This window comes from Peromyscus eremicus, chromosome 3, assembly GCF_949786415.1.
Source record: "Peromyscus eremicus chromosome 3, PerEre_H2_v1, whole genome shotgun sequence".
Classification (NCBI taxonomy): Eukaryota; Metazoa; Chordata; class Mammalia; order Rodentia; family Cricetidae; genus Peromyscus; species Peromyscus eremicus.
In genome coordinates this window covers 107,087,719-107,114,460 of record NC_081418.1, presented here as the reverse complement: position 1 = coordinate 107,114,460, position 26,742 = coordinate 107,087,719, and the positions used below count along the sequence as shown (strand labels likewise).

The 26,742-nt window shown below is 40.1% G+C and overlaps 1 protein-coding gene across 1 annotated transcript; it reads right to left on the bottom strand.

The window, feature by feature from the left end:
- Positions 1-5,396: 5,396 nt before the first annotated feature.
- Positions 5,397-19,891, bottom strand: Kbtbd8 (kelch repeat and BTB domain containing 8). Its single transcript, XM_059258254.1, has 4 exons — positions 19,763-19,891; positions 19,011-19,221; positions 12,295-13,409; positions 5,397-8,641 (listed from the first exon to the last, which is right to left on the bottom strand). The coding sequence occupies exons 1-4, from the start codon at positions 19,776-19,778 to the stop codon at positions 8,178-8,180; spliced, it is 1,806 nt and encodes a 601-aa protein (XP_059114237.1). The 5' UTR covers positions 19,779-19,891; the 3' UTR covers positions 5,397-8,177.
- Between the last annotated feature and the right edge of the window lie 6,851 nt (positions 19,892-26,742).

Below are 26,742 nucleotides of genomic sequence, written 5' to 3'. Positions count from 1 at the left end.
AATCCTCAGCTGCTACCCTCTGCCCTTTGAACTGCATTTCTTAAGAAATCTTAGGAAGTCACTCTCTGCTACTTTCTGATCATACTGTGTCTTTGAGGCAACCCATTTAATCAAACTGAACTGAAGCTGGCTCTATGGAAAGTTTCACGGCTATCCTCGAGTTTAGGAGCAGTGAGGATTTCTACCGTATCTGGTTCTCACAGATGACAGAGAAATACCACAGTGGCTGTGCAGCGTCTCTTGCACAGACAGGCTCAGCAGTCCTCGATCCTACTCTAAGTGGCCCTTTTCACTGTTAAGGACCTGTGCTGTTGTGTTTCAAGAGCTAAACTATGTGACCTGAACTTCATCAAGTGATGATGTGGACTAAATGTTTGCTTCCCTGTCATCCACTCTCTTATGTTGGAATCCTAACCCCAGAATAGGGGTGTTATGAGGTGGGGCTAAGTTAGGTCAAGGCCAAGTCTACATGGTAGGATGTGTACCCTTAAAAAAAACACCAGAAGAAGCAGTGGTAGAACTCAGTGATAGAAGGGGTTCCTAGCATATACAAGTTTGATTTCCAGCATGGAAAACTGCAGAGCTTCCTTCCTGTGCCTACTTTCTACCCCAAGAAGATCTGATATGAAGGTGGCCTAAACCTGGACCTGCCTACATACTTGGATAAAATAAGCCAGGACCCTTTCAGTACCTAAAAATGGACAAGCAAAACTATCTTATTTGAGACAGAGGTTACAAACCTTGTATAGACTTGCTTTAAATACCATCTGTTCAATTTAAATCCTTTCAACATGCACAGTCCAGAAATGAAAGTGAGAACTGTGTGACTCTAGAACTGTGAAAATTGTTTTCATGCGTGGCTTGTGGGTGCAGCCAGAGACCAGACCGTTAGAGCTCTCGTCAGCATACACTTTGCATTTGCTATTACAGATAGACCCAGCTGTAAGTGTGTCTAAAAGAGAGCGCCGTTACAGGCAAGACAACATACCATCCAAATGCTCACTATAAAGGGGACACTGTGAGAAATGTTTAAAGACCTATTTCCCACAAAACCCTCCGAAGATAGATTCTATTTAGTCTATTTATGCATGGGAAAAAGAATCTGAGAAAAGTGAAATTTGCCCATAGTCACCAAAGACACTATAATTCGTGTCCAGAACAAAGCCCATAAAAACAGCTAAACATTACAGAGTTTCTATGTGTTAATATTTATTACGGTATTTTGAATGTCAAATCATAGCTATGTATTTCTGGATTAGAAGGGAAGAAAAAGGTGGGTTAAACCTCTTATTTTTCAAACACATCAGCCAATAGAAAAAGCTTCATATAAATATAATTTCAGTGCTGATACTATAATTTCAATTCAGTTAAAAAAACTTCACGACTGATGACTTTAATTAAATTGTATCATATGATTTCAACTTGGTCCTAGAGAACTGAGTTATTGGTTATGAGTGAGTCTACATTCATTGAACTGTATGTCAAATAACTTCATGAACATAAAAATTACAAGATTCTTGACAATGAATATGGACAGGTTTTAAAGTCTTTTGGGTTTTTTTTTATTATGAAATACATCAAATGTTTATAAGCAGGGTTAAAGTATGGAAGAAAAATTGACTCATTCAACCAAGACAAAAACACGAGAAGTTTTATTGTAGAGACTCCTAGATTCAGCACTGAAACGTCAAGAAAGGCTACTCAAACTGCCATCAGTCACTGTTCCTGGACCCCTCAAGAGTCAGGGTTCCAAGCAGTCACCTTGGTAGCTAGCACTGTGGATCCAAAGGACCACAGATAAGGTACTGGTTATTTATATCTGAAGTAGCTAGATAGCTAGAGCTGTGAACTGGTAGGATTTGTTTGTTTGTTTGTTTGTTTTGTTTTGTTTTTGGTTTCTCAAGACAGAGTTTCTCTGTGTGATTTTGGTGCCCAACCTAGAGCTCGCTCTATAGACCAGGCTGGCCTCGAACTCAGAGATCCTCCTGGCTCTGCCTTCCAAGTGCTGGGATTAAAGATGTGTGCCACCACCGCCCAGTGGGTAGGATTCTTAAATGGTTATTTTGGTGGATTTCTAGAGGCTCACACAAATGAGAAAACTCCCAGGAACCTCATTCTTATTCTTTTGGAGACTGTACATTTTTCTGCATTTTATCCTCTGGAATCCCACAAGGGGTGGGTTCCTTATGGCAAATATCTGAGAGAGAACCCCTTATGCCTCTGTCTCGAGCACAGGAGAAATGATTCTGAACACACCCAGAACCGATTCCCTAGGAGCATGCTAAACATGGAGAGAGTGGTATTCCTTCTCTCACTCTTACTCTCCCAATGGGAAAAGGATTAAAGAAGTTCAGCAGGTGCCAGGGAATGGAGGATGGACCAGAGGAAAATAAATCAAGAAACAACACACAAAGGTCCACTACTTAAATGAGATTTAATCACTTTGAAAACGAACACACATGATTTCTAGATCCATCAAAATCATCCTTCAAAGTGAAGGAGGAAAAAAAGACTCTCAAAAAAACAAACAACAAACAACCAACCATCTGAGGGCATCATCACTTATAGACCTGCCCTGCACACAATGTCCACTAAAAAGTACTTCTCTGGGAAGGAGATTGATACAGGGCAGATACACAAAGAAATGTATGCTGTCTCATAAGAAATAAATGAAGGTGAATCTTTTTTAATGTAAATGTATCTGAAAGGATAGTTACTTGAGGTAGAAATAATAAAAACATAGTAGTTAAAAGTATATTGAGCCGGGTGGTGGTGCACACCTTCAATCCAAGCACTTGGGAGGCAGAAGCAGGTAAGATCTCTGAGTTCAAGACCAGCCTCGTCTACAGAGTGAGTTCCAAGACAGCCAGGGCTACACAGAGAAACCCCATCTCAAAATATATACTGTACTGCACCTAAAGTGTGATGGCACCATTTAAACAGGACCTTGGATTAGATTAAAAACAACTGGAAATCTAAGGCAACCATGGGAGAGGGGTGTTAAATATAATTGCTTGGCTAAAATGAGATTTAGTAATATAAAATGCTCAGTTAAAAATGATGGTGCAAGCCAGGCAGTGGTGGCGCATGCCTTTAATCCCAGCACTCAAGAGGCAGAGCTAGGCGGATCTCTGTGAGTTCAAGGCCAGCCTGGTCTACAGAGTGAGTTCCAGGACAAGCACCAAAACTACACAGAGAAACCCTGTCTCGAAAAACCAAAAAAAAAACCAAAAACAAACAAACAAACAAAAAAATAGATGGTGCGAAAGCAGTGAAAAATGAACAAGGGAAACAGAAACAGTAACAAACTTATCAGTTACTACTTTAAATGTAAGAGGTCTAAAAACAGCTATTTAAACAAAGAAGTTTCCATGATCCACATTAAAGTCCCATCTGTAAGGGACCTATAGGAAATTTACTTTGTATATACTCAGACAAGTTAAAAGAAAGATGAAAATAAACTAAGACACATTAAATCCACGAGCTTTCTTAACTTTAGCCAGGGAAGACTTCAGAACAAGAAAGATTAGTTGAAAAAGGCAGATGTGGTGGTACAAGCCTGTAACCTCAGAACTGCAAAGGACTGAGAATTCAGGGCCAGTTCAGGTTACAGGACAAGAGTTCATATTTAAAAAAGAAAACCCAAGTCAAAAAGTTGTAAGTGCATGCTACTTGTTCACACACACACACACCCCAGCATCAGAAATGAATGAGGGGGTGATCAATACCAATTCCAATGATGTAAGAAAAATATTATGAACACGTCCATGTCACACACAGACAATGTAGGTGAAATGGATGCATCTTTCAAAAGACAAAACGCACACAAGGAGAAATACATAAATGGACTATTCTCATACATTAGAGAAATACAGGAAACCTTCAAAAACTGAGGTAGGTCAGTGGTTTCACTTGTAAATTCTATACAGAAGGTAAAAAGCATAGCAATCTCCCATAATCCCTTCAGAAACTTTGAGGGACAGAACTCATACTGGTGGCTTATTAGTGTAATAGAACAGAGCAGGCGGGATAACAGAGAAAAGGTTCTGCTTGAATGAGAACAATTCATAAGTAACATTAGGTATTTAACATAGTGTTGGGGCAACAGAACCCGCTGAACTTGAAAATCCAGAGTACTTACATGACCTTCTCCAATTTAACTGGTCTGTGCTTCTGAAACAGCAGACCTACTACTTCTCAGCACACACAGACACTGAACTGAAAACTCACTTCTGTCAACATTTATTAAATGCCAACTGTGTGCCATCAATGTAAAGCTCAGGAGTAGGGGCTGGAGAAATGGCTCGGTAGTTTAGTGTGTTTTTCAATGGTTCCCAACACCCATGTCAGGTGGCTCACAATCTCTTCCAAATCCAGCTCCAGATCCATGGCCTCCATAGGCAGCTGCACACACATGGCCTACTCAGACACACATATGCAAGTAAGTAGACATAAATCTTTTAAAAAAGAAACAACTTTAAAAACTGCGGCAGTAAGGCAAAATCTTTGACTTCATGACATTTTATTAAGGGGGAAAGATGTGTGAAAAATAGAGCAGAAAGAAATAGGCAGAATGAGAGAGAAGGACCTAGAAAATAGAACCATCAGAAAAGTTTCTCTAGCACGTTATGTGTTTTCCTGCATGTATATCTTTGCACTGTGTGTGTTCAATACATGTACTTCATGCCTCAGGAGGCCAGAACACCTGGAACTGGAGTTGCAGACAGTTGTGAGCTGCCATGTGGGTGCTAGGAATCGAACCCAGTCCTCTGGAAGAACAGACAGTGCTCTTTAACAACTCAGGCTTTTTCCAGCCCAGGAAGGTGGTATTTTAAATGAAGTGTACGGCCTTCTCTGATCAGTAACATGGCAGGGCAAAGGCCCTGATGGTGAAGATACTTGGCATGTCTAAGGAAGAGCATGGTTAATGTGGCTGGATCCAGTGAGTTCAAGGAATTACAATAAGGTCCAAGAGAAAGTATTATTGGGTTGCAAATATTGGTAAGGACCTCCGTTCCTATAGGGAGTTAGGATGCCACTGGATCTGAGCAGGAGGACACAACCCTGACTTCAGAACCACCCAGACAACTGCGTGGAGAAAACGATCACAAGGCATCAAGGGTGTTAAGTAGAAAGAAATCCTTTGCAGTGGTAACTGCACACAGGCTTAGACTAGGGTAAACCGGTGAAAGCGGTACACAGAGTATGGGGATGCTCCAGAGGAAGCAACAGCATTTTCTGGGATGGGGTATGAAGTGTACGTAAAGAGAGGCATCGAGGACATTTTAGGCTAGATCAGAATAACAGAGTTATTGGTAATACTAACTAGTTCATTTTAGGTCACAAGTCAGATATTTAATGGGTTAAGATAGTATTTCATTCTACTATGACATAAGTTTATGATTTTCACCAAATTTTAATTTTTCAAAATTCATTCTTCAGGTCAGTTTACAACACTGGCAGTTTTCAATCAGAAAAGGTTTTATTACAAGAAACAATGACATCAGGTAAAAATGCAAAAAATTGTGCAATTACGGCAAAATGTTTAAAAATATCTACACATTTGCCCCATAGGACTACAGTACTTACTACATACCTGAGCACTGAATATTGAATGCCATTTTAAACTTCTTTACATGGGACTCTGGTTCCTTACAGATCACATCCACTTTTCCTCATGCACCAATGAAATCAGCTTGACGCTTACACATCAACTTTGTAGGAGAACAAGAAACAAAGACGACATAAATAATTTCTTCTTTCCTACAACATAGTTACACCTAGCCCAGTTTTCATCGTATAAAAACTATATAGGAAAAGTGCTACGTACATTCTTCAAACAGTTAAAGTGGGATTGGCATTTGTTAGATCTTTTAATTCTGTAGTAGCATTGTGCCTTCTACTAATATTCTCATACTATGAAAATGTACCTTAAGTATCTACACATAAACCCACACGTATCACTAATCTTAGTTTCCTAGGACCTTTTCTGAAATCATTTTAAAAGTGGCAAAATATCCCAGCTATTTAATGTAAACAAATAGTTCTTCATACAAAATTCAATATATATATTCTACTCCCATAGCAAATTCTAAACCTTGGCTTTGACACACTATACTTAGATGATACCCTCAATATACACTGTTATAACAAAAGGACCAACTGTTGTACAGATCAACAGAATAAATCTAGTGTAGATTAGCCACAGTGTGTTGTTCTTTTATATATCATATGGAACACGTACATTGCTAACTCAATGTTCTATGTCTTGTTTTCAAGTAATACATTTTCCTAAATACAGAGATTGTCAAAGTGGCAGGAAATCTTAGATACTCAACAAAGCTTTCAAAAATAAATTACATGGATATCTCTTGTAAAAACTATTTTTCCCTCTCATTAGCAATGCAAAACTGTAATTCAAAAAATTCACAGAAATAACTCTAAAACAGCATGAAGCAAAAGGAAACACAAGGCAAACTAGAGAGGTAAAAAAATATTGGTTGACAAAGTTGACAGAGATTAGGAGGGACCGCACATCTATCTGTGCAGGACACAAACACACACATTCTGTGAATGCTGTCCACTTGACTTCCTGCTTCAGAGAACCAGCTCTACTCGGAGGGCCTTTGTAAAGCAGTCTACAGTTTCTGGAAAAGGAGGTATGTGATGCAAGAGGCAATGTTTTCAATTTGTTTCACAGTATCACCTTACAATTTGTGCAAGACTTTTTTTCTTTTCTTTTCTCTTCTTTTTTTTTCAATACAAACCATGCCAGTTTTCTTCAAGAGAATCAAACTTCCAGCTGAGGACAGACTCTGATCTTATGTGTGTATTACTTACCGGTTATAGTAAGCATAGTAATGAGTACATTATCAATCCAAATACTTGCCTTAGGTACAAAAGGACTTAGTTAGGAATATTAACATGAAGGACAAACCAACTGAGAAACGTATCAGTTAAATATGAACAGCTCCTTAGAACCTACAGTACAGAAAGCTACGATTCTGTTCACTCCTTCATCCTTCCTTCTATATCACCTTCACCGAGAACAAGTGTTTCAACATAAAAATATTCACCACTGTTGAGTGCAATAAATAAAGAGGTTATAACTGTAATATGAACCTTAAAAGCCACTAAATTATTAGAGTACTGCAAGAGTCATTTCTAGAAAACAGAATTTTAAAAGTAGGTGTAAAACTTCACATTTTAAGTTATATAATTATAACTTTCATGGTACCAACAATGACTGGACAAGTAGAGGATGGAAAAAGAGGTTGGGCAACAAAACAGCCCATGTTAGTGCAAACTTGGGATTGTAAAACTGAATCCAGTTAGACCAATGGCCATCGGCCATATCCTATCACACAGAGCAGACCTCGTGGAGTCACAAGGCAAAGTGCCACAGCCATGGAACTAGCATGCTAATCTGAAAGAGAAACACAGACTCAAACCATTTAAACCGGTCTAGCTACACATGAATTAACTTATACGAGCACCAGTCACCTGCAAATCTGAGCCCTTTCTGGGATTTTAAAAGATGAGACAGTAGCACTTGAAAAAGTTATGGACAGTAAACTGCCACTTCAAAGTTTTAACTTAAAGTTACATGAGAATATGAAACAACGTGACTGAAAGTTCTTTCTGAAACTGAGTTTTCCTTCAGTTTGACAGAGCTTAAAATCTCATACACTTGAAAACAGTACACAAAAATAGATATGTAAATACATATAAATAGTAAGAATGAGGATCTAAGTTAGTGCTTCTCTGTGTTAGAGATCACAGCTAAATAAATGATATTGCCTCATATTGTTACCCGTATTTAAAATAAAAAGTCACGTTAACTAGTTTGGATGTCTCTACCCAGGAATACTCAAACTGCTTTTTAAGAGTGCATAGTTGTCTTGATTCACCTGGTTTCTCAGGGACTATTTATCACAAAATTCTAGAATGATACTTTTATGCCAGGGGTGGAAAAATGCTGATAATTGCACTTTGTTATCTTTCCTTACTGAAATGAAAATATCATGAAGATAAAAGCAAATCCCTCCCCACACCACAACCTTTACGAGCACCCATTTCTGTATACAAAACTCTCAGCTTTCATCAATGTTGACATTATTTCCTAAACAAGGTTCCTTAGTATGAGATGCCAGTGACGTGCTGAAGCCTGCTACTTATTACAGTACTTTCTGAAGACACTGAGGATAGAGTTTAGCCACAGCACACTCAAAATGGCGGCCAAGGTCCCACAGCCGATCTGGGGTCTCATACACTTTCATCCACTGGTCAGCAATATCATCATACTGGTAAAGAGAATTTTTCCTGCTGGTTCTGAAGATATGTTCTTCAACAGTCACTTGAGTAGCTCGGACAAATAAATGGAGTTTATTCTGGAAAAGTACCAGCTTAAGGTATGGATTTATAGACTGATCACATGGAAAGTCCTTCTTACGAGTCCATTTATTTAGCTCTATGTCATAGGCTTCTACAGTAAACACACGCTGATGATTTCCACAGGTTCCAGCTATGTAGTAGATGGAGTCCTTGTACACAGCCGCCAAGCCCTGGATTCTAGGCACAGTCATGGGGGTTAGAAATCCCCAGTAGTCTTTTTGAGGCTCATAGAAGAGGAAAAATTCTCCTAAAAAAAAAAGATAAAAAGAAACAAATATGTAAAATTTCGAGTTTGGTTGCATCTTTAATTCCAACCTCTGAAGACTAAAGAGCTTATGTTTTCCAAACATTTGCCTCCTAAAATTAACAGAGTAACAGTAATATTATAGTCAACCTGCATTGGTATATACGATCTGGGGAGAATAAGGCAGGCAACATGCACACATACAATTTAACCATAAAAACCCATTACATATGTGTGTGCTATTTGGTTAGAAAATAGCACATAGAATTGTTTAGATTTGTGCTTGTGGGTCACTGATGTGTTTACATGAATGCTGTTATAAAGCAAAGATAAATTTCAAAACAATTTATGGAACTGACATTGAGTCAGTTACTATTCTAAACTGACAATAAAAGGCTGTGGTGAGTCAGACTGCCAATAGGAAAATGTCTGCAAGAATTAAAATAATGAATTACAATATCTTGCTAATGATATAGCATTGCTTGTTTTTTTGAGATAAGGTCTCCAGGCTGAGCTCAGGCTGGCTTTAACTTAAAATCCTCCTACCTCACCCTTCAGAGAAGTGGGATTATAGGCATGTGCAGCTATGCCCAGCTTAATGAGAACACTATATAATGTCTTTGTGTTAACAATATGAACCCTATGGGCAGATTAAATTTATACTTCAGCAGTTATACATAGAGCAGGTTGAACATTCTTTATCCGAAGTGCTTGATATTTCAAGTATTTCAGCTTTTAGAGTATCTGCATATACATAATATGTTACTTTGGGGATTACTCCAAGTCAAAACATGAATTACTACAGTATCTTCATTGCCTGTGCTTCGACTGTCACCTGTTATATAAGGTCAGGTATGGAATTTTCCATGTGGAGAACCACAACAGTGCTCAAAAAGTCTCAGATTTCAAAATATTTTGGCTTTTTACATTAGCGATGCTCAACTTATAAGACATAACCTTGAACAGTTTTCGTCAGGTTACATATATAAAGAGGCTTTGTTGGAGTTAGTAATGAATACCGGATTCATACAGCTTCCCTTTAAACTATTCTATTAGGGATACTCTCATCTATAAATTAAATTGCCTGCTTAATAACAGTGACATTTCAACTCCAATTTTATTTAAGTCTCAACTTTTGCTTACACATTACTTCTCCTTACTGGCTAACATATTACAGTATTCTTGATAAAGAAAATGGAGTTAAGACCTTTTACATGTCTCAATTCTCTACAAATTTCTTATAACAAAAAGTTAAATTTTAAGAAATCTCAACTCAGTTGATGCAGGACCTCCTTCCTGCATCAAGGCTGAGCAAGGCATCCCACCATAGGTAATGGACTCCATAAAGCCAGCTCATGCACCAGGGACAGATCTTTATCCCACTGCCAAGGGCCCCTCAAACAGACCAAGCTACACAACTGTCTCTCGTATGCAGAGGGCCTAGTCTGGTCCCATGCAAGTTCCACAGCTTTTGAAGGAGGGGATGGGGGCGGGTGGTTGGAGGGGAGTAGGAGGAGGGTTGAGAGGGGGATCTGCGGCTGTTATGTAAAATGAGTAAAAAAAATTAATTAAAAAAAGAAATCTCAACTCCTCTTTAATAAACTAAAATCAATGATAAGCAATTAAAAAGACTCGGGGCCTCAGATTCTTATGTAAAATAAAACCTCCAGTTAAAAACTTTGTTTTGGTCCTGATAATCTATTAAGTCATTGCTGTTTTGATACAGTATTTGCATTAATATACAGCCCACACATTCCATTGAGCCTTAAAATTATCTCTATAAACTACTTTGCCAGTAACATACAGAGATAGAGATAGAGAGAGAGGAGCATACTTCATCACACTGAATGATATAACCATCTTGGATGAATTATACATCCATTTTTATATTTTACAAAGATAAGCCCAAGTCATGCCAAGTTTTCATTTAACTAAAATATGGTACCAGACAGTACTTCTCCTTAGTTAATTCTGCAAAATAAGCAACGTACAGCAAACATGTCCAGGCATCTCTCAAAAATTTTAAGTCAAAAGATTAGAGCAAAAAATATAATTTTTTAAAAAATGGGATAGGGCTTAAAAATAACTATATATATCTTCATAAAAACTTACATTGTTCCTGTTTTATTCATGTAGTCATATAAGGAAATCATTTAAACATAACCCATTAAGAAACACGGAAAGTGAATAAGGATTTTAGAATTATCCACACTGCATTCAAAATCCCAGCAAGTAAAACCTTTAAGAAAGATGTTAAAGGGAAAGAGCTCAGGGAGAAAATGCTTGCAATACAAGCAAGAGGATCTAAGTTCAGATTCCCAGGAGCTACAAGGAAGCAGGGCATTGTGGCATACAAGTAACCCCAGCAGTGAGGGAGTGGAGGAAGTCAGATTCCTGAGGGGCTCGATGGCCAGCCAGTTGAGACAATTGGTAAGCTCCAGTTGCAAAGAGATCTTGTCTCAGAACTAAGGTGGACAGCAACAGAGAAAGACACCCAATGTTAATGTCTGATCTTTACACCTGCACATTCATATACACACCATTTAAAAAAAAGGTAAGATCTAAAGATCGTAACTTCAAGCCTTTGTAATTAAGCTTCATAACTATGGAACCCTTTGTGGGGGCTGGAAAGTGGCTCAGTGGCTAGAAGCACTAGCTGTTCTATTAGAGGGCTCGAGTTCGATTCCCAGCATCCACACAGCAGCACAACCATCTTACTCTAGTTCCAAGTTACTCATCGCTCTTCTGGCCTCTGCAGTCACCAAGTAGGTATGTGGTACACAGACATACATTCAGGCAAAATATCCATATACATAAAAACAAACAAGCAAAAAACCCACAAACAAAAAAAATTGGTAAGAGTTGGAAATATAGTTCAGTGTTTAAAAGCACTGGCTACTCTTCCAGAGGACCTGGGTCCAGTGTCTAGAACACACATGTCAGTTCACAACTGTCTAGAACTCCAGTTCCAGGGGATCCAACACCCTCTTCTGATCTGTGGACACTGCATGCACATGGTGCCCAGACATAAATACAGGCAAAATGGTCATACATATAAAAGAAAAATAAATCTTTTTTAAAAAATCCTTGGTAAATGAATAGTGTAATTCCAGTAAACTCATTTGGTAAGTTCCATAAAAAAGTAGTTGCGAGCCAGGCGGTGGTGGCGCACGCCTTTAATCCCAGCACTCGGGAGGCAGAGCCAGGCGGATCTCTGTGAGTTCGAGGCCAGCCTGGGCTACCAAGTGAGTTCCAGGAGAGGCGCAAAGCTACACAGAGAAACCCTGTCTCCAAAAACAAAACAAAAAAAAAAGTAGTTGCTACATCTCTTGATTTTATTATTGAAAAACAAAAAAGATTAATTTTTGTTTGTTTAGACTTTTTAAAATGCTCTGAAATAGTAAGTAGTAGCTGCACTATTACTTATTAAATTGCTTTTAGAAATACTTTATATGATATCCAAACATAAAACAAAGGACCATTTCAATAACTTAAAAATATCTTAAATTTTTAAACTTTTTTACCTTGATTTTCTCAGACAGAGTGTTCTAGTACAGTTCACGGTTAGGAAACCAGAAATATGAACTGCTAGAACTGCTGCCTGCTTTACTATTATTAAGCACCCCACCCTTTGGTGAAGAATCACTGTCACCTACCCTGTAAAACATAGATCTTCTCTTTGTGCTCCACAGCATTATGAAACTCCATTGCAACCGGCATGGCACAAACAGTCATCCAGCAGTTCTCTCTGCTGTCATAACACTCCACGGACTTGAGGGAGTTTCTTCCGTCACCTTCATACACACGCCCTCCAATTGCATACATCTTACCAGAGCAATGCACTAGTTTGCAGCCTATTCTGGCTCGAAGCAAGGATGGCTTGGATAGCCATCTATTGGTGGAATGGTCATACATCCAAAAATCATTTTCTGCCTTATGATCGATGGAGACCTCACTGCTGCTTGGCCTGTACCCTCCTGCAATGTAAATGTCATTATCTGGTGATACCAGAATCCCAACTTCTCTTAGGTCATTTGGTGGTTTGCATAGTTTAAACACTCTTCCTGTGACTATATCTAGACAAGGCACTGTTTGCTTCTTTCCTGAGTGTTTGTGTGCAGCATCAAAACAGATGATCATTTCAGAAGCAGTCATTCCAAGCCTCTGCGTACAGCCATTGGTGTTGGATAGTCCCTTTTCTCCATAGCTTTTGGCTATGGCCTGTGCAAACTGAGGTGGAATTTTCTTGATAAATGTATCTTCCATCAAAGGAAAACGTATACATTTGGCAAAAATTTCTGGAAGGTGTACTTCTCTTTCATTTTGCTCATGTTCAAACCACCTTATAATGCTTTCATAAACATGTTCTTCCCGGTCTACATTTAAATCATCACTATCTAGTATGCTTATGAGTTGGTCTTTTGTCAGCTGGAGAAACTCTTGCTCTTTGGTGACACACAGAAACTTTTTACGGATGTATTCTTTTGATCGATCTCCAAGTTCCTGATGACCATAATGATCAGCAAAGATAAAGACCCCAATAGAATTTTGTGGGTCCAAATGACTAATCATATACTTAGCACACTGGTCTTGTATGGAAGGAATTTGGAAGATGCTAGCTGTAGTGAACAAGGCTTGAACATTGGCCTCTGTCAGAATAACTCTAGAGGTATAGGCATAATTCAATACTAAATCCATTGATTCAGCTTCGACACCAATGATTCGAACTTCTTTCTGAGTACTCTCTGTAAGGCCGCTAGTGAACATGGACCTAAGAAAGAAAAAGTGGTTAATATTTTATATGTACCACAAATGAACATTTTTAGAAGTATAAAGTTGTCACACAGATAAGTCCTTCTGAAGCAAAAGGAATACATTCCTCATGTTCTGCACAGGGTTGAACTAGTACAAGGATTTAAATCTAGTTAATCTCAAAAGCTCTGTTCTCAGGGCCATTCCATCTTGTGCCAAGAGTTAAAAAACATACAAAATAGGTACACTGGTAGATTGCTTCAAGCTGAAATCACCAGGGGAACTAACTAAAGCTGATGGAAGGGCCATGTGGCCTATCTCCTGTGGTGGTACTATGTTCCCCAAATATTGTGCACCTTAATAAACTTATCTGGGGTCAGGGAACAGAAAAGCCACAAGATACTTAGGCTAGAAAATGTTAGCACAAGCCTTTAATCCTAGCATTCCAGAGACAGAAATCTCTCTGGATCTCTGTGAGTTCAAGGCCGCATTGGAAACAGCCAGGCATGGTGACTCACGCCTTTAATCCCAGAAAGCAGCTTTTAATCCCAGGGAGTGGTGGTAGAAAGCAGAAAGGTTTATAAGGCGTGAGGACCAGAAACTGGAAGCATTTGGCCTGGTTAAGTATTTGCCTGGTTAAGCATTTGGCCTGGTTAAGCATTCAGGCTTCGAGCAGCAGTTCAGCTGAGAGCCATTGGGATGAGGACACAGAAGCTTCCAGTCTGAGGAAACAAGACCAGCTGAGAGGAACTGGCAAGGTGGCTTGTTCTATCTCTCTGACCTTCTAGCATTTACCCCAATAACTGGCCTCTGGGTTTGATTTTATTAATAAGAACTTTTAAGATTCATGCTACAGTCTCCCTCTATGCAGCAAATCATGGAGACTCTTTCAGGATGGTGGTCCTTCACATACCAAGGCTAGAAAATAGCCACGATCACCAGAGTAACTGGGTAAATTGTGGCTGGAGTGAGCCTCATTAAACAAACTCTGAAGTCACTCTTTATCTCTCAAATGCTTCTACAACTCCCCCACTCCCACATATCCCTAAGTAACATCCTAAAATTTATGGTCCTAATCCAGATAGCCACTTACCCTGACATTCCTTGACAAATGTACTGTTCTTTGTCTAACAGATATAAATGCATCATACTTCAGTTATTTGTGTGGACTTTACTTTCTTGGAAAAATCCCTCTGTGCATATAAAATTAATAAGATTCTTACAGGCATCTCTTGTTAATCAGATTGTGTGCTAATTGGGTTCCTCAGTCTCACCAGAGCCCACATAAGACATGAGAAAGGGAGAGGGGCAGGATTCTGTTCTCACATGCCAACTATGGGAAAAGGAGAATATTGGTAATAAAGCAAACCATAAGTGACATATTTCAGATCTGATTGTCCTTGGAGCACCTACTCAAGCCTCTAGTCAAGACAGATAAGGTCTCTAGATAAGAGACCTTAAATTGTCAAGTCCCAGAAAGTTCAATATATCATCAGGATAGCTAAATTATCCTAAGCACATTGCGCCAATCTAATAAAATCTTTGATGGCTCAGTGAAAATTACAAGGGAACTTGTATACACAAAGTAAATTTTCATCTCAGAAAGAGAATAGCATTCTTCAAAGGTACATATTTTTCACCTATACCTTTTAAAACTGAAATCATATTTTCACCTATACCTTTTAAAACTGAAATCCTTTGAAAGACCATTTTACTTATTCTTGGACACTTTGAAAACCCTTTCTTAAAATAGATATACTTCAAAGTTAAAGTTCCTGTATTTTACCTATTTATATCCATATAAAAAATTATGATAGGGTTAATATAATGCCTTTTTCTAAAAAGAGTTTCACATTTAACACATTGCTGATTCCATGGAAATTATGTTTAATTTCCCCAACTTATACCCTCAGGACTAAGCTTCTAAAGTGGGTGCAGTGGTGTATGACCCCAGTTCATGGAAGGCTGAGGCAAGAGTGTGATCACAAATTCATAGCATCCTGAGCAACAGTAAATCTGAGAACAGCTTGGGCATGCTGTAATATTTTGCTTCAGTTTGGTTTTTATTTCTTTTTTAACTGAGTATATTTATGAAACCTTTCTCAAAACAGTAAGCAGATAAAACACTTGGACTTTTAAGTAAACATTTCCTTTCTGTGAGGCTTCATTCTAAAGAACTTTTTGTTGTTGTTTTGAGACAAGGTCTTTTTATATAGCCCTGGTTGTTCTGGAACTCACTACATAGACTAGGCTGGCCTTGAACTCACAGAGCTCCTCCTGCTTCTCTCTGACTTCCCAAGTGCTGGAATTAAAGGTATGTACTACCACAACTAATCATTCTAGGAAACTCTTAAATAGTAAAAGTCTTCCAAAAGCCCTATGAGAAAAGATGTGTGTGTTTTTATTCTTTCTGAAAAGCCTCTGGGGTACTTAATAGAATTGAAGAAATCTATGCGGTAAGGGGGATAAAAGCAACTAGATCTAGACACTTTGAACTTGTTTCGTTATCCTGTGAAAAGTATCCTAACTGGGAAAATGGGCAGACACCTTTGAAATCCCCATCAAATACATGGGGGCTTCATTTTTTAAAAAGATTTTTTCTTTTATTTATATGTATGTTTGTGGAGGATTGTTCACATGTGAGTGCAGATGTCTGTAGAGATTACAAGAGGGCATTGGATCCCCCTGGAATTGGAGCTACAGTGGTGGTGAGTGGCTTGATATGGGTGTTGCTAACTAAATTTGGATCCTCTACAAGAGCGGTTAGTGATCTTAACCATGGAGTCATCTCTCCAGCCCTCAATGTGCGAGATTTTAATACATAGAATGAGAAACCTGGAGGGTGCAAGGGCTCAACTTGGTATACAGACTACTTATCTTTTTCATTTCAATAATGTAAGTTTTAAGTTTAATATTACTACAGGCTTTGATGACTACAAATCAGATGTTCCTACATTTGAGCTGGTTTCTAGTTCAGGTGCAGAATGATTCACCTATAAAGCTACCAAATAAAAAGAAAAACCTGGGCCTTCATTAGGTAGAAAGGGAGAACGTCATCACATATCTCTTTATCCTGGGAGCCACTCTTGCCTTCAACAGGCTAGGCTAACACACGGGAATGGCCTGATACCTTGGTGAGTTCCCTAAAAGGTTCTTCATGTACTCTAAATACATTGGGAGTACTTCCTCGCACAGAATCCCAAGTAGCAAAAACATTTCATAGTCATTAATTTTGGCAATCACTGGATCAGAAAATGGCCAGATCACATTCCAGCTGTTCTAATTCTTTCACCTGTGTTGCCATGCAAGGTTTAGAAACTATTAAGTATGATTTCTGAGATCCCCACACCAAGACAGCCAAGAAACTTGTGTGCAGAAAAGAATTTAGTTTTTTAGTTTTCTAGCAACATCTACATGTGAATGGAATGTTCAGAAATAGTCCCAAGCATTTTTTAACTTCTTAGAAACTAAGATCTACTGTATCCATACTTCTTTTGTGTAGGCATTCAAATCTAATTTTAATTATATGTGACATTTATACGGTATTATCTACAGAATAAGGTTTCAGTGAGAAAATTTTTACTTTGAAGCTCCAATTTATTTTACTATCAAAGATAACAGTTTTTCTTAAACACAAACTTTAATGAAGACTCATTTCATCCATTTTTTGTCCTAAAGTGTCACACGGTTAAATCTACTTTTAGAATAGAATCTAGCTCTGCCACTTGAATGACTCAGATAGCACTCACTGAATCTTTTTTCATATGTAAATGGGATATGTAGGTATGTATTTCATATGTATCTGATTAGAGATAAGATTATTAAGATTATAGAAGACAGTATATATCAAGTAAGCTTCATTCAGTTTGGTAAGGGGCAACTGTGGTAGATAGTCCAACACATACATGAGGAACAGCAGTGGTTTCCATTGCCAGGCTAGCTTACTACCCCGTGTTAATTAACACTTAGTAGTTCAATGACCTACCCACAACAAGTCTAATCGGGTTTTGTCTGTTTGTTTTTTGAGACAGGGTCTCTGTGTGTAGCTTTAGAGCCTTTCCTAAAACTCACTCTGTAGCCCAGGCTGCCTCGAATTCAGAGATCCGCCTGCCTCTGCCTCCTGAGTGCTGGGATTAAAGGATTAAAGGCCTGAGACACTGCCCAGCTCTAATTGGTTTTAAGATCAGACTGAAGCCGGGCACTGGTGGCGCACTTCTTTAATCCCAGCACTCGGGAGGCAGAGCCAGGCGGACCTCTGTGAGCAAGACCCAGGACAAACAGAACTACAGAGAAACTGTCTTGAAAAACCAAAAAAAAAAAAAAAAAAAAAAAAAAAAAAAAATCAGATTGAAGTAACTACATTCAACCCAGCATTCTGAGAAGGAGGAACAAGAAACTCATGAATGCAGCATTACAGCGGGATGTGCCCTGTAAGCACCTCGAAAGATAAAGCCGGAGTGTGGCTGACAAGATGTTCTTGCTATCATTCATAAACCACTTCTGAACACCAAAGGACTTTTAAAAGAAAATACTTGAAACAAAACATTTATGCTCAGGAAGAAAGTTACCTTTTCCAATCACCTGTTCTCAGAATAAGAATTTAGTTTTCAGACCCAACTTTAAAATGTTCACTTTTCGCCGGGCGGTGGTGGCGCACGCCTTTAATCCCAGCACTCGGGAGGCAGAGCCAGGCGGATCTCTGTGAGTTCGAGGCCAGCCTGGGCTACCAAGTGAGTTCCAGGAGAGGCACAAAGCTACACAGAGAAACCCTGTCTCGAAAAACCAAAAAAAATAAAAAAATAAAAATAAAAATAAAAAAAATAAAATGTTCACTTTTCAATAGTATATGATAAAAGTAAACAGAAAATGAAAGTGAAAAAAGCAGTTACTTCTGGGAATCTTGAAACAAAGACTTAAACTATTTCATTTATTCCACCTTTTTTTTTTTTTTTTTTTTTTTTTTTTGGTTTTCTGAGACAAGGTTTCTCTGTGTAGTTTTGGTGCCTGTCCTGGAGCTAGCTTTGTAGACCAGACTGGCCTCGAACTCACAGAGGTCCAGCTGGCTATGCCTCTCAGAGTGCTGGGATTAAAGGAGTGCACCACCACCGCCCGGCTCTTCCACTACTTTTTACAAACTCCATGGCATTAAAACAATCTACTGTCCTGATTTACTCATAAAGGTACAGGTTCCTGTGTTTTAAACTCTAAAAAAATGTTATACATACTTTAAAAAAAATCATGAATTTTTAAAAATAAATTGTAGATCATTCTCTAATAAAACTTCCAATGATTGAAACACTGTATATCTTCGCTGCTGCCCAATATAGCAACCACCAGCCCCACGCAGCTACCTGTGTACCTGACATGGCGCCTTCTATATTGGGGAACACCTCACACAGAGGTCCACGAACTTAAAATCCAACTATCTGATCTCTAGAATCCCACAGGTCAAAACAAGGGCTTCTTAATAAGACAAGGCCTGTTACCTCCTCGCAGAAAACAAACTCATTGTTTACCTTCATTTATTTGTCCCAACTCAATATCATAACCAGCTGGGCAATACTGGGGACGAAAGGGAATCTGGTACGGATAGCAATACAAGTTTCTACCGTCGTCATACCTGAAGTAGGGGCTGATTGCAGCAAGAACGTTTCTATGACAGGAAAATGTTTTCCCGTGATCCACTTCCACTACAATGTCTGTCAACTGTCCTTCATCGTACATTGTTTTGAGTTGCTTAAGAATACTGCAAGCATGGAAGGGGTCCATGGCTTCGTTGGTTGTGTCTGAAGATGGGATCCCATTCGTTGCTGGGGAAGACTTACTTAAATCTAGGAAAAAAAAATCATACAACCACAAGAAGTTCGAGGCCAGTTACGGCGTCGTGGGTCCTTTCCCCCCAACCCTTCACACAAACACCCCTGTCTAGGCACAGGACCGCCGACGTGGGCTCTGGGAGCCGAGCGCCGAGCGAGGGCGAACAAGTTCCCAGGCCAGCGCGCTCCTCGGGAGCCCGGCGAGCCCGGACCGCCGCGAGGGAGGGTGTGAGGCGAGCCAGCCGAACCGGCGGCGGCGGTGCGCGGGGACTCGGCTCGGGGCCGAGCGGGGATCGAGAGCCTCCCGAGGGCAGCGCGACTGAGGGCGAACGCCAGGGCGACCCGCAACCGCCTCGCGGGCGGCCGGTATCCAGACGCCCCGTCTCCGCGGGCGCGCCGCCCACCGCCCTCCTCCCCATTCATCTTCGCCCCCGCGCCCGCCGCCTCTCCATCCTTCCCTCCCTCCCGCCTTACGGCCGCCTCCCCAGGTCGGGGCCGACCACCGCGCGCCTGCTTCCCTCTTCCAGCACCGCGGCAGCCGTACCACGCCACCCACCTGCCGACGCAGCCATTACTCCAAGGGGCCCCGGCTCCGGTTATTTAAAGAGGAAATGTCATTGCGCTTCGCTCGCTCCCGGGTTCCGGCTCTACTAAGCATCGCCTAGCCAATGAGGGCGCCTGACCAGGCTGGCTCCTCCCCAAGCCTCGAAAGGCTTGGCGATGATTGGTCAGCGTTCGAATAATTGCGCATCGGGAAATGTAGTTTTAGTGCCCCCGTTCCCGCGTGCTCCTAGTCGGGCAGAGGCCCAAACCAGGTGTTCCTATTGGCTAGCTGGGCGGAGGTGGAGAGTCCGGAGCCTGCCAGCTTGTGCCTGTGAGATGCGCAGCGCCCGCCGGGAAATGTAGTCCTCTGGCTGAGAAGGACTGTCACTCTCAGGCGTGAGGAAGGAGAAGCTCTTGTAGCCCAAATTTCCCTGGCTAAGGCCTCTCGACTAGTCTCGACTCCGTTTTAAAAATCAATTCTTCATTCCCCAAACTCCCTACCCGTGACTAGATTACGGTATGAAAACGCGCTCTACGTGAGAGCTTTTAAACTCTGAAAAGTTGGAAATGGTCAGGAGGGCTGTCATCCAAAAATGCAAAGGAATTAAGACACCCTACCCAGAACAAAAATATCAATATCGGTAGGTTGCCGGGCGGTGGTGGCGCACGCCTTTAATCCCAGCACTCGGGAGGCAGAGCCAGGCGGATCTCTGTGAGTTCGAGGCCAGCCTGGGCTACCAAGTGAGTTCCAGGAAAGGCGCAAAACTACACAGAGAAACCCTGCCTCGAAAAACCGGGAAAAAAAAAAAAAAATATATATATATATATATATATCGGTAGGCCCCAAAGCAGACCTCTGATGAGTCACCTGTGACATCCACTTGAAATTGCATCCCCTTAGCCACATGCCCTGCTTTTTCACAGAAGAGCTGGATCTGGTTACAAGGCCACCCGGGATCAGAATCCACTTGGCTTACCTATCTAGCACACCCAGGAAACACTTGTCTCACTCAAGAGTACAGGAGGGCCAGGCGGTGGTGGCGCACGCCTTTAATCCCAGCACTGGGTAGGCAGAGCCAGGCGGATCTCTGTGAGTTTGAGGCCAGCCTGGTCTACAGAGCGAGATCCAGGACAGGCACCAAAACTACACAGAGAAACCCTGTCTCGGGAAGAAAAAAAAAAAAGAGTACAGGAGTACTAGCGAGATGACCAGACGCTTGATTTCCCCTGGGCTCCTTGAAAGTGAAGAAGTCCTCTGGGCTTTCCTGGGAAAAGATGATGGAGAGAGACTGAGCCTGGAGTTCCCCGAGACAGTGCTGAAGTCCTCTTGGCTCTTACACAAGCTCTTCCAGCTCTTTTTTGTTTTGTTTTGTTTTGTTTTTCGAAACAGGGTTCCTCTGTGTAGCTTTGCACCTTTCCTGGAACTCACTCTGTAGCCCAGGCTGGCCTCGAACTCACAGAGATCCGCCTGGCCCTCCCGAGCGCTAGGACTAAAGGCGTGCGCCACCACCGCCAGGTGCTCTTCCAGTTCTTGAACATAGATCCTTTACCCTAACATATAAGCAACAGTTGACATTCAGTCTACCTCATAGTCTTTTGCAAGAAAGCAGGAATTTTATTGTTGACCTATTTTTTTTTTTCTTCTCCCATTTTTTTTTTTTTGCACATGTGTATGCATGTTTTTGCATGGATGGGGGTGCGTGTGTGCTGTGCGGGTGGTGCACATGCACATGTGTGCATGTGGAGGCCGGAGATTGATGTTGGAGATCCTACATCGTTGCTTCTCTACTTTATCCAGTGAAGTTCTCAGTGAAACCCAGAGTCCACGCATTAAGGCTAGTCTTTCCACCAGCTTGTTTGTCCCTTCCTTCCTAGGTTGGGTGCTGAGGATTCCAAAACTTCTCCTCACACTTGGCGTGGCAAATTCTTTAATCACTGAGCCATCTCCCCAGCCTTTGTTGGTCTTTTCTGATTTCCTCATCCTGTTTCTGGTATCTTGCAGGATGTCTGACGCTTTATAAAAACTTAAAGAAAAAAATAAATGTAAAACCAGCGAACAAACACTGGGAATACACTATGAATCGATGAATGGTGAAGAAGCATTAGTGGAGAGAGACGTAGTTCATGGTGATAACTTTTCCTGGTATTGCAAAGATCAAGAAGTTGGATATTATTTATTTATTATAAAGCTGTAAATTGAACAGAGGCCTCAGGCAAGCACACTATCAGCCCCAGCTGAACTTATTAAAGGGTCTTGAAATATCACCTATAATTGAAAAAAAAGTGGGGATGATTTAAAACAGTTGAGTTTCATTCCTTAAGTGTGCTAGAAATTCAAAGTTTCAAGTACTACACTGCTATGCAAGTTAATGAGATGTGCTTCCTGGAGATTGGGGCTTATAAACATTCTTCACAGTCCTTGCTGATGAAACATGAAAGGCTTGCTTATTATCTTAGTCTTTGCGTAATGGATTTGATTTCACTTGTTATTCTAACTTTGGATTTGCATTTTTCATGTGTTCAATTTAGTTAAATTATTTTGCTCACAATATTGAGGGCATTAAGAAAAATGGCATTAATTCTCAAGATAGATTTAGCAAATAAAATACAGAGCATGTATTTTGGGGGGAGTACTCCTGACTCTTTAACTGAAGTTCAAATTTAATAAACAACTTTTACAATCCTGTTAAAATAAGGGAAATTATACTTACTCTTTAAGAGACACTTGACCAATTTTCTATTTTTTATTTATTTATTTATTTATTTATTTATTTATTTATTTATTTATTTGAAATGACAAGAGTCTAACTACACAGCTCAGTCTGGCCTTGAACTTGATCTTTTCCTGATTCAGCCTTCTGAGTGCTGGGATCACAAAGTCATGTCTCCATGCCTAACTCAATTTTCGACTTAATTCTGTACTAATTAAACAATACACTTTTCCATAGTGCTAAAGTAACTAAAAGAACGCTTCATCTTCCTTTAATGGGCAAAGATTTGTCAACTTAGGAATGGGGCAGACTACAAAGTACAGAAGGTAAATCTAAATTTGAGAAATACAGACTTGTAATTACAAGCTTTCCATTCATCTGATACTCTATAAATAGACCCCACTACTGGTCAGGTGGTGTTGCCTAGTGAAGATTATTATTTTGATGCACTTTTTAAACAGAGTAAGTAGAAGAATCTCAAAGTTGAAGGAATAGTCCTACTAATCCTCAGTGCTTTTTAAGAATCCAAAGAAGATTCTGTTTCAGAGTAGACAACAAATGGCCCAAAGCTATAATTTTATTTTTAAATAAGATAGCTCTAAGTTTAAACTTGACAAAAACCTATAAAGCCTGTGTGGTGATATTGTGTTCCCCAAAATATCGTGCACCCTAATAAATTTATCTGGGGTCAGAGAACAGAACAGCCACTAGACAGACATAGAGGCCAGAAAATGGTGGCACACACACCTTTAATCCTATCACTTGGGACGCAGAGATCCATCTGGATCTCTGTGAGTTCAAAGCCACACTGGAAACATCCAGGCATCGTGACTCACACCTTTAATCCCAGGAAGTGATGCCAAGAAGAAGCAGAAAGGTATATAAGGCATGAGGACCAGGAACTAGAGCCTGGTTAAGCTTTTAGGCTTTTGAGCAGCGGTTCAGCTGAGATCCATTTGGATGAGGACACAGAGGCTTCCAGTCTGAGGAAACAGGATCAGCTGAGGAAATGGTGAGGTGAGGTGGCTGTGGCTTGTTCTGCTTCTCTGATCTTCCAGCATTTACCCCAATACCTGGCTCCCAGGTTTGATTTTATTAATAAGACCTGTTAAGATTCATGTTATAAGCCTATGCATAGCCTGAAAAGACAGCAGCAAAAGTAACCCAGCTTTTTTAATGTATTCAGTACTGTGGAATCGGGTGGTGGTGTCCTTTAATCCTAGCACTTGGGAGGCAGAGCCTGCCAGATCTCTGTGGGTTCGAGGCCAGCCTGGTCTACAGAGGGAGATCCAGACAGGCACCAAAACTACACAGAGAAACCCTGTCTCAAAAAAAAAAAAATCAGTATTGTGTTGCCCTTTGAAGCAATTTTTCTACAGTTACAGTTTAGAGTAAAATATGTAAAGGATGGAAATTGTAAAAGAAACCCCAAATAAGAACTGCACTTAAGTTAGACACTGGAACTTTCTTACTGTATATATTACCTCAGAACCAAAAGCAAAGAAGACCACTGTGATAGCAGCTTGAGAAAAGTCTTGACCTTTAAGTTATAAAGAAGATGAGAGATCATGAAAGCAACAAATTTGAAAAATGAGGGAAAAAATGCAGTCACCTTTTTGTGTGTGCCTTAACATTTAGAGAATGACTTTTAGCAATTATCAGTTGTGCACGGGCGACTGTCGATAATGATCCCACACAACACAGAGACGTTCGCAGCTCTGACGGAGGAGGAGGGAGAGAGAATAGAACCTCACTACTGCAAATCGATTCTGCGGCTTTCCAATTTCCTCGTTCAGTGCTGGGGAGGCTGGGAGATTAACCAGTGCTGTGTCAAATTAAAGAAAGGAAGGAGGAAACTGAAGACTCTTACCTCTCAGCCAATGACATCCTGACAAATTTATCTTTCTCAGCAGCAATCTACTTGATGTGTCCAATGTGACATTTTCCTTGTTTTTTGTATTAACTGGATTAATGCCTGGAATGAAGCAACAGAATGGGGTTTTTTTTTCAATATAAATTTAATATAATTGCAGGTACTAATTTTTTTTTAATTCTCGGACCTATATGTTGCATATGGTTTATTTTAAATACACGATCTAAGCAAATATTAGCATTAAGTCCACCTATTGGGTGTTTCTCTGCTTTATTGTATCTCTTGTGTAATGGTAATAACTAGAAGACTATATATTTTTTCAAACATTGAATTTATTATACCAGGGGATACTAAAATGCATTAATTTGTCCTTTTAGTGCTTGGAATTTAGCCTACACAAGAAGGAAAATGTGTATGGATGAACGTAGTGGTATGGCTGGGCTGTGGTGGCGCACGCCTTTAATCCAGCACTCGGGAGGCAGAGGCAGGTGGATCTCTGTGAGTTTGAGGCCAGCCTGGTCTATAAAGTGAGTTCCAGGAAAGGCACAAAGCTATACAGAGAAACCCTGTCTCAAACAAACAAACAAACAAACAAAACAAAACAAAATAAAAAAAGAAAGTAGTGGTATGAATATTTAATTTCTCCAAAAAAAACCCCATTTTGTTTTATTTTGTTTTTTGAGACAGTCCTTCACTATTTGCTCTGGCTGTCCTGGAACTTCCAATGTGAATCAGTCTGGCCTTGAGCTCACAGAGATTTGCCTACCTCTGCCTCCCAAGTGCTGGGAGTAAAGGTGTGAGCCACCACATCAGTCTTCAAAATTATCTTTTTCCTCTCACCACTACTGTATTCTGGGAAGACACTGTGTGCTAGGGTAGGATGACAAAGGAAGAGAGGAAGAAAAGTGGGAGGGGAGGGGGGAAGGAAGGAGAGGGGAGGGGAGGGGAAGAGATGGGGGAGGAGGGAAATGAATTCCTAACTTAGGACCTTATTGTTTATAGAGGTAAAACATATTCAAATGAAAATCAACTACATCACAAGAGCTGAAGGCACACTCTAGTTCGATAAGATAAACATCTCAGACAACATGTTACAGATTTCAGAAGTGCTAAGAGATCATGTTCACTTGTAGGAGTTGAGCAGAGCATCAAAGCAGAGGGAGTTACAGAAATACTTACCAAAGCAGTAGACACTTTCTTATTTCTCTTAGCTTGACCTGGAAGGTAAGACATTAACTATGTGTACCTTATTATTGGTGAGACTTAATTAAGACCTGAACAAGGAATAAGAATTAATAGCTATAAGTCACCTACTTTATTTCACTTAAACTAAGGGCTTTTAGTTAAATTTGATATGACTGTTGCTGTAAATGAAAAGACTAATGCTAACAGTATTTCAGTAGTTGTGTAAGAGTCTTTGGCTCCAGATCTTTTGATTATACTGAAAGGTCCCAGGGACCAGCAGTGCTGAGAAGGATATTATAACATTTCTCCTCATTAAACATGCCTACTTCTGTGTCAAACACAAGGTAATCCAGAATCTGCCAGGAATGATGATTGCATAGGTTTGAGAAACCTTCATTAAAAGAATAAGTAAAAACCAAAATACAGAAAGTAAAGCCACACTGCTAAACTATTTTGACTTTGTCAGGCAACACTCATCATTTCAGAGATATGATGATTTACTGTTTCTTGATGGTATATATAATTTACCATGAATAGTTATTAAGTTGACTATGCCCCACAAATCTACTGTAAAATTGAATTACTGTACTGGTCCCTGAATTAATTCAGTCACACTCAAACTGATTTTAAGAGCCAAAGTCATTGTCTGCATGTGGGAAAGATATCAACACTCGCCTCTGCTTGAAGGTTAGCTTATAACCCACATGAAGCTGGAGGAGTTAAACAGTAATTCTTGTTTCTTTCTAACCCTAATTATGTTCTGATATATTTTAAGTTCATGGGTTAACTAAAACTCATAACTAGGAACATGTAAGTAAGCAGCAATCTTCAGACTGCAGATATGCAAGAACAGAAATTCATAGAGAATAGGCACCAGGTATTTTGAAAAATACACTTTAAACAGAGCAGCGAGAGCATAATTAAATATTTATAAGACAAAGCTATTGATGTGTCCATAATACTTTCAGGAATAGTTAACTTTTATGTCTGGTTGTTGTACCACAATGTTTCCAGCCAGAAGCTTCTTTCTAGTGGCAGGATGGCCCCAGGTGTTGTTGGATGATGTAGAACAACATCTCTGGCCCCACCCATTAGGGGACAGGAGCACACCTGACCTCCAGATGTGAAACCAAAAATGTTTGCAGACATTGTGAAATATCTCTTTAGGAGAAAGCTGCCTCCAGCTGTGAGCCACTATTTTTTTCTTTTTTTTATATATTAAAG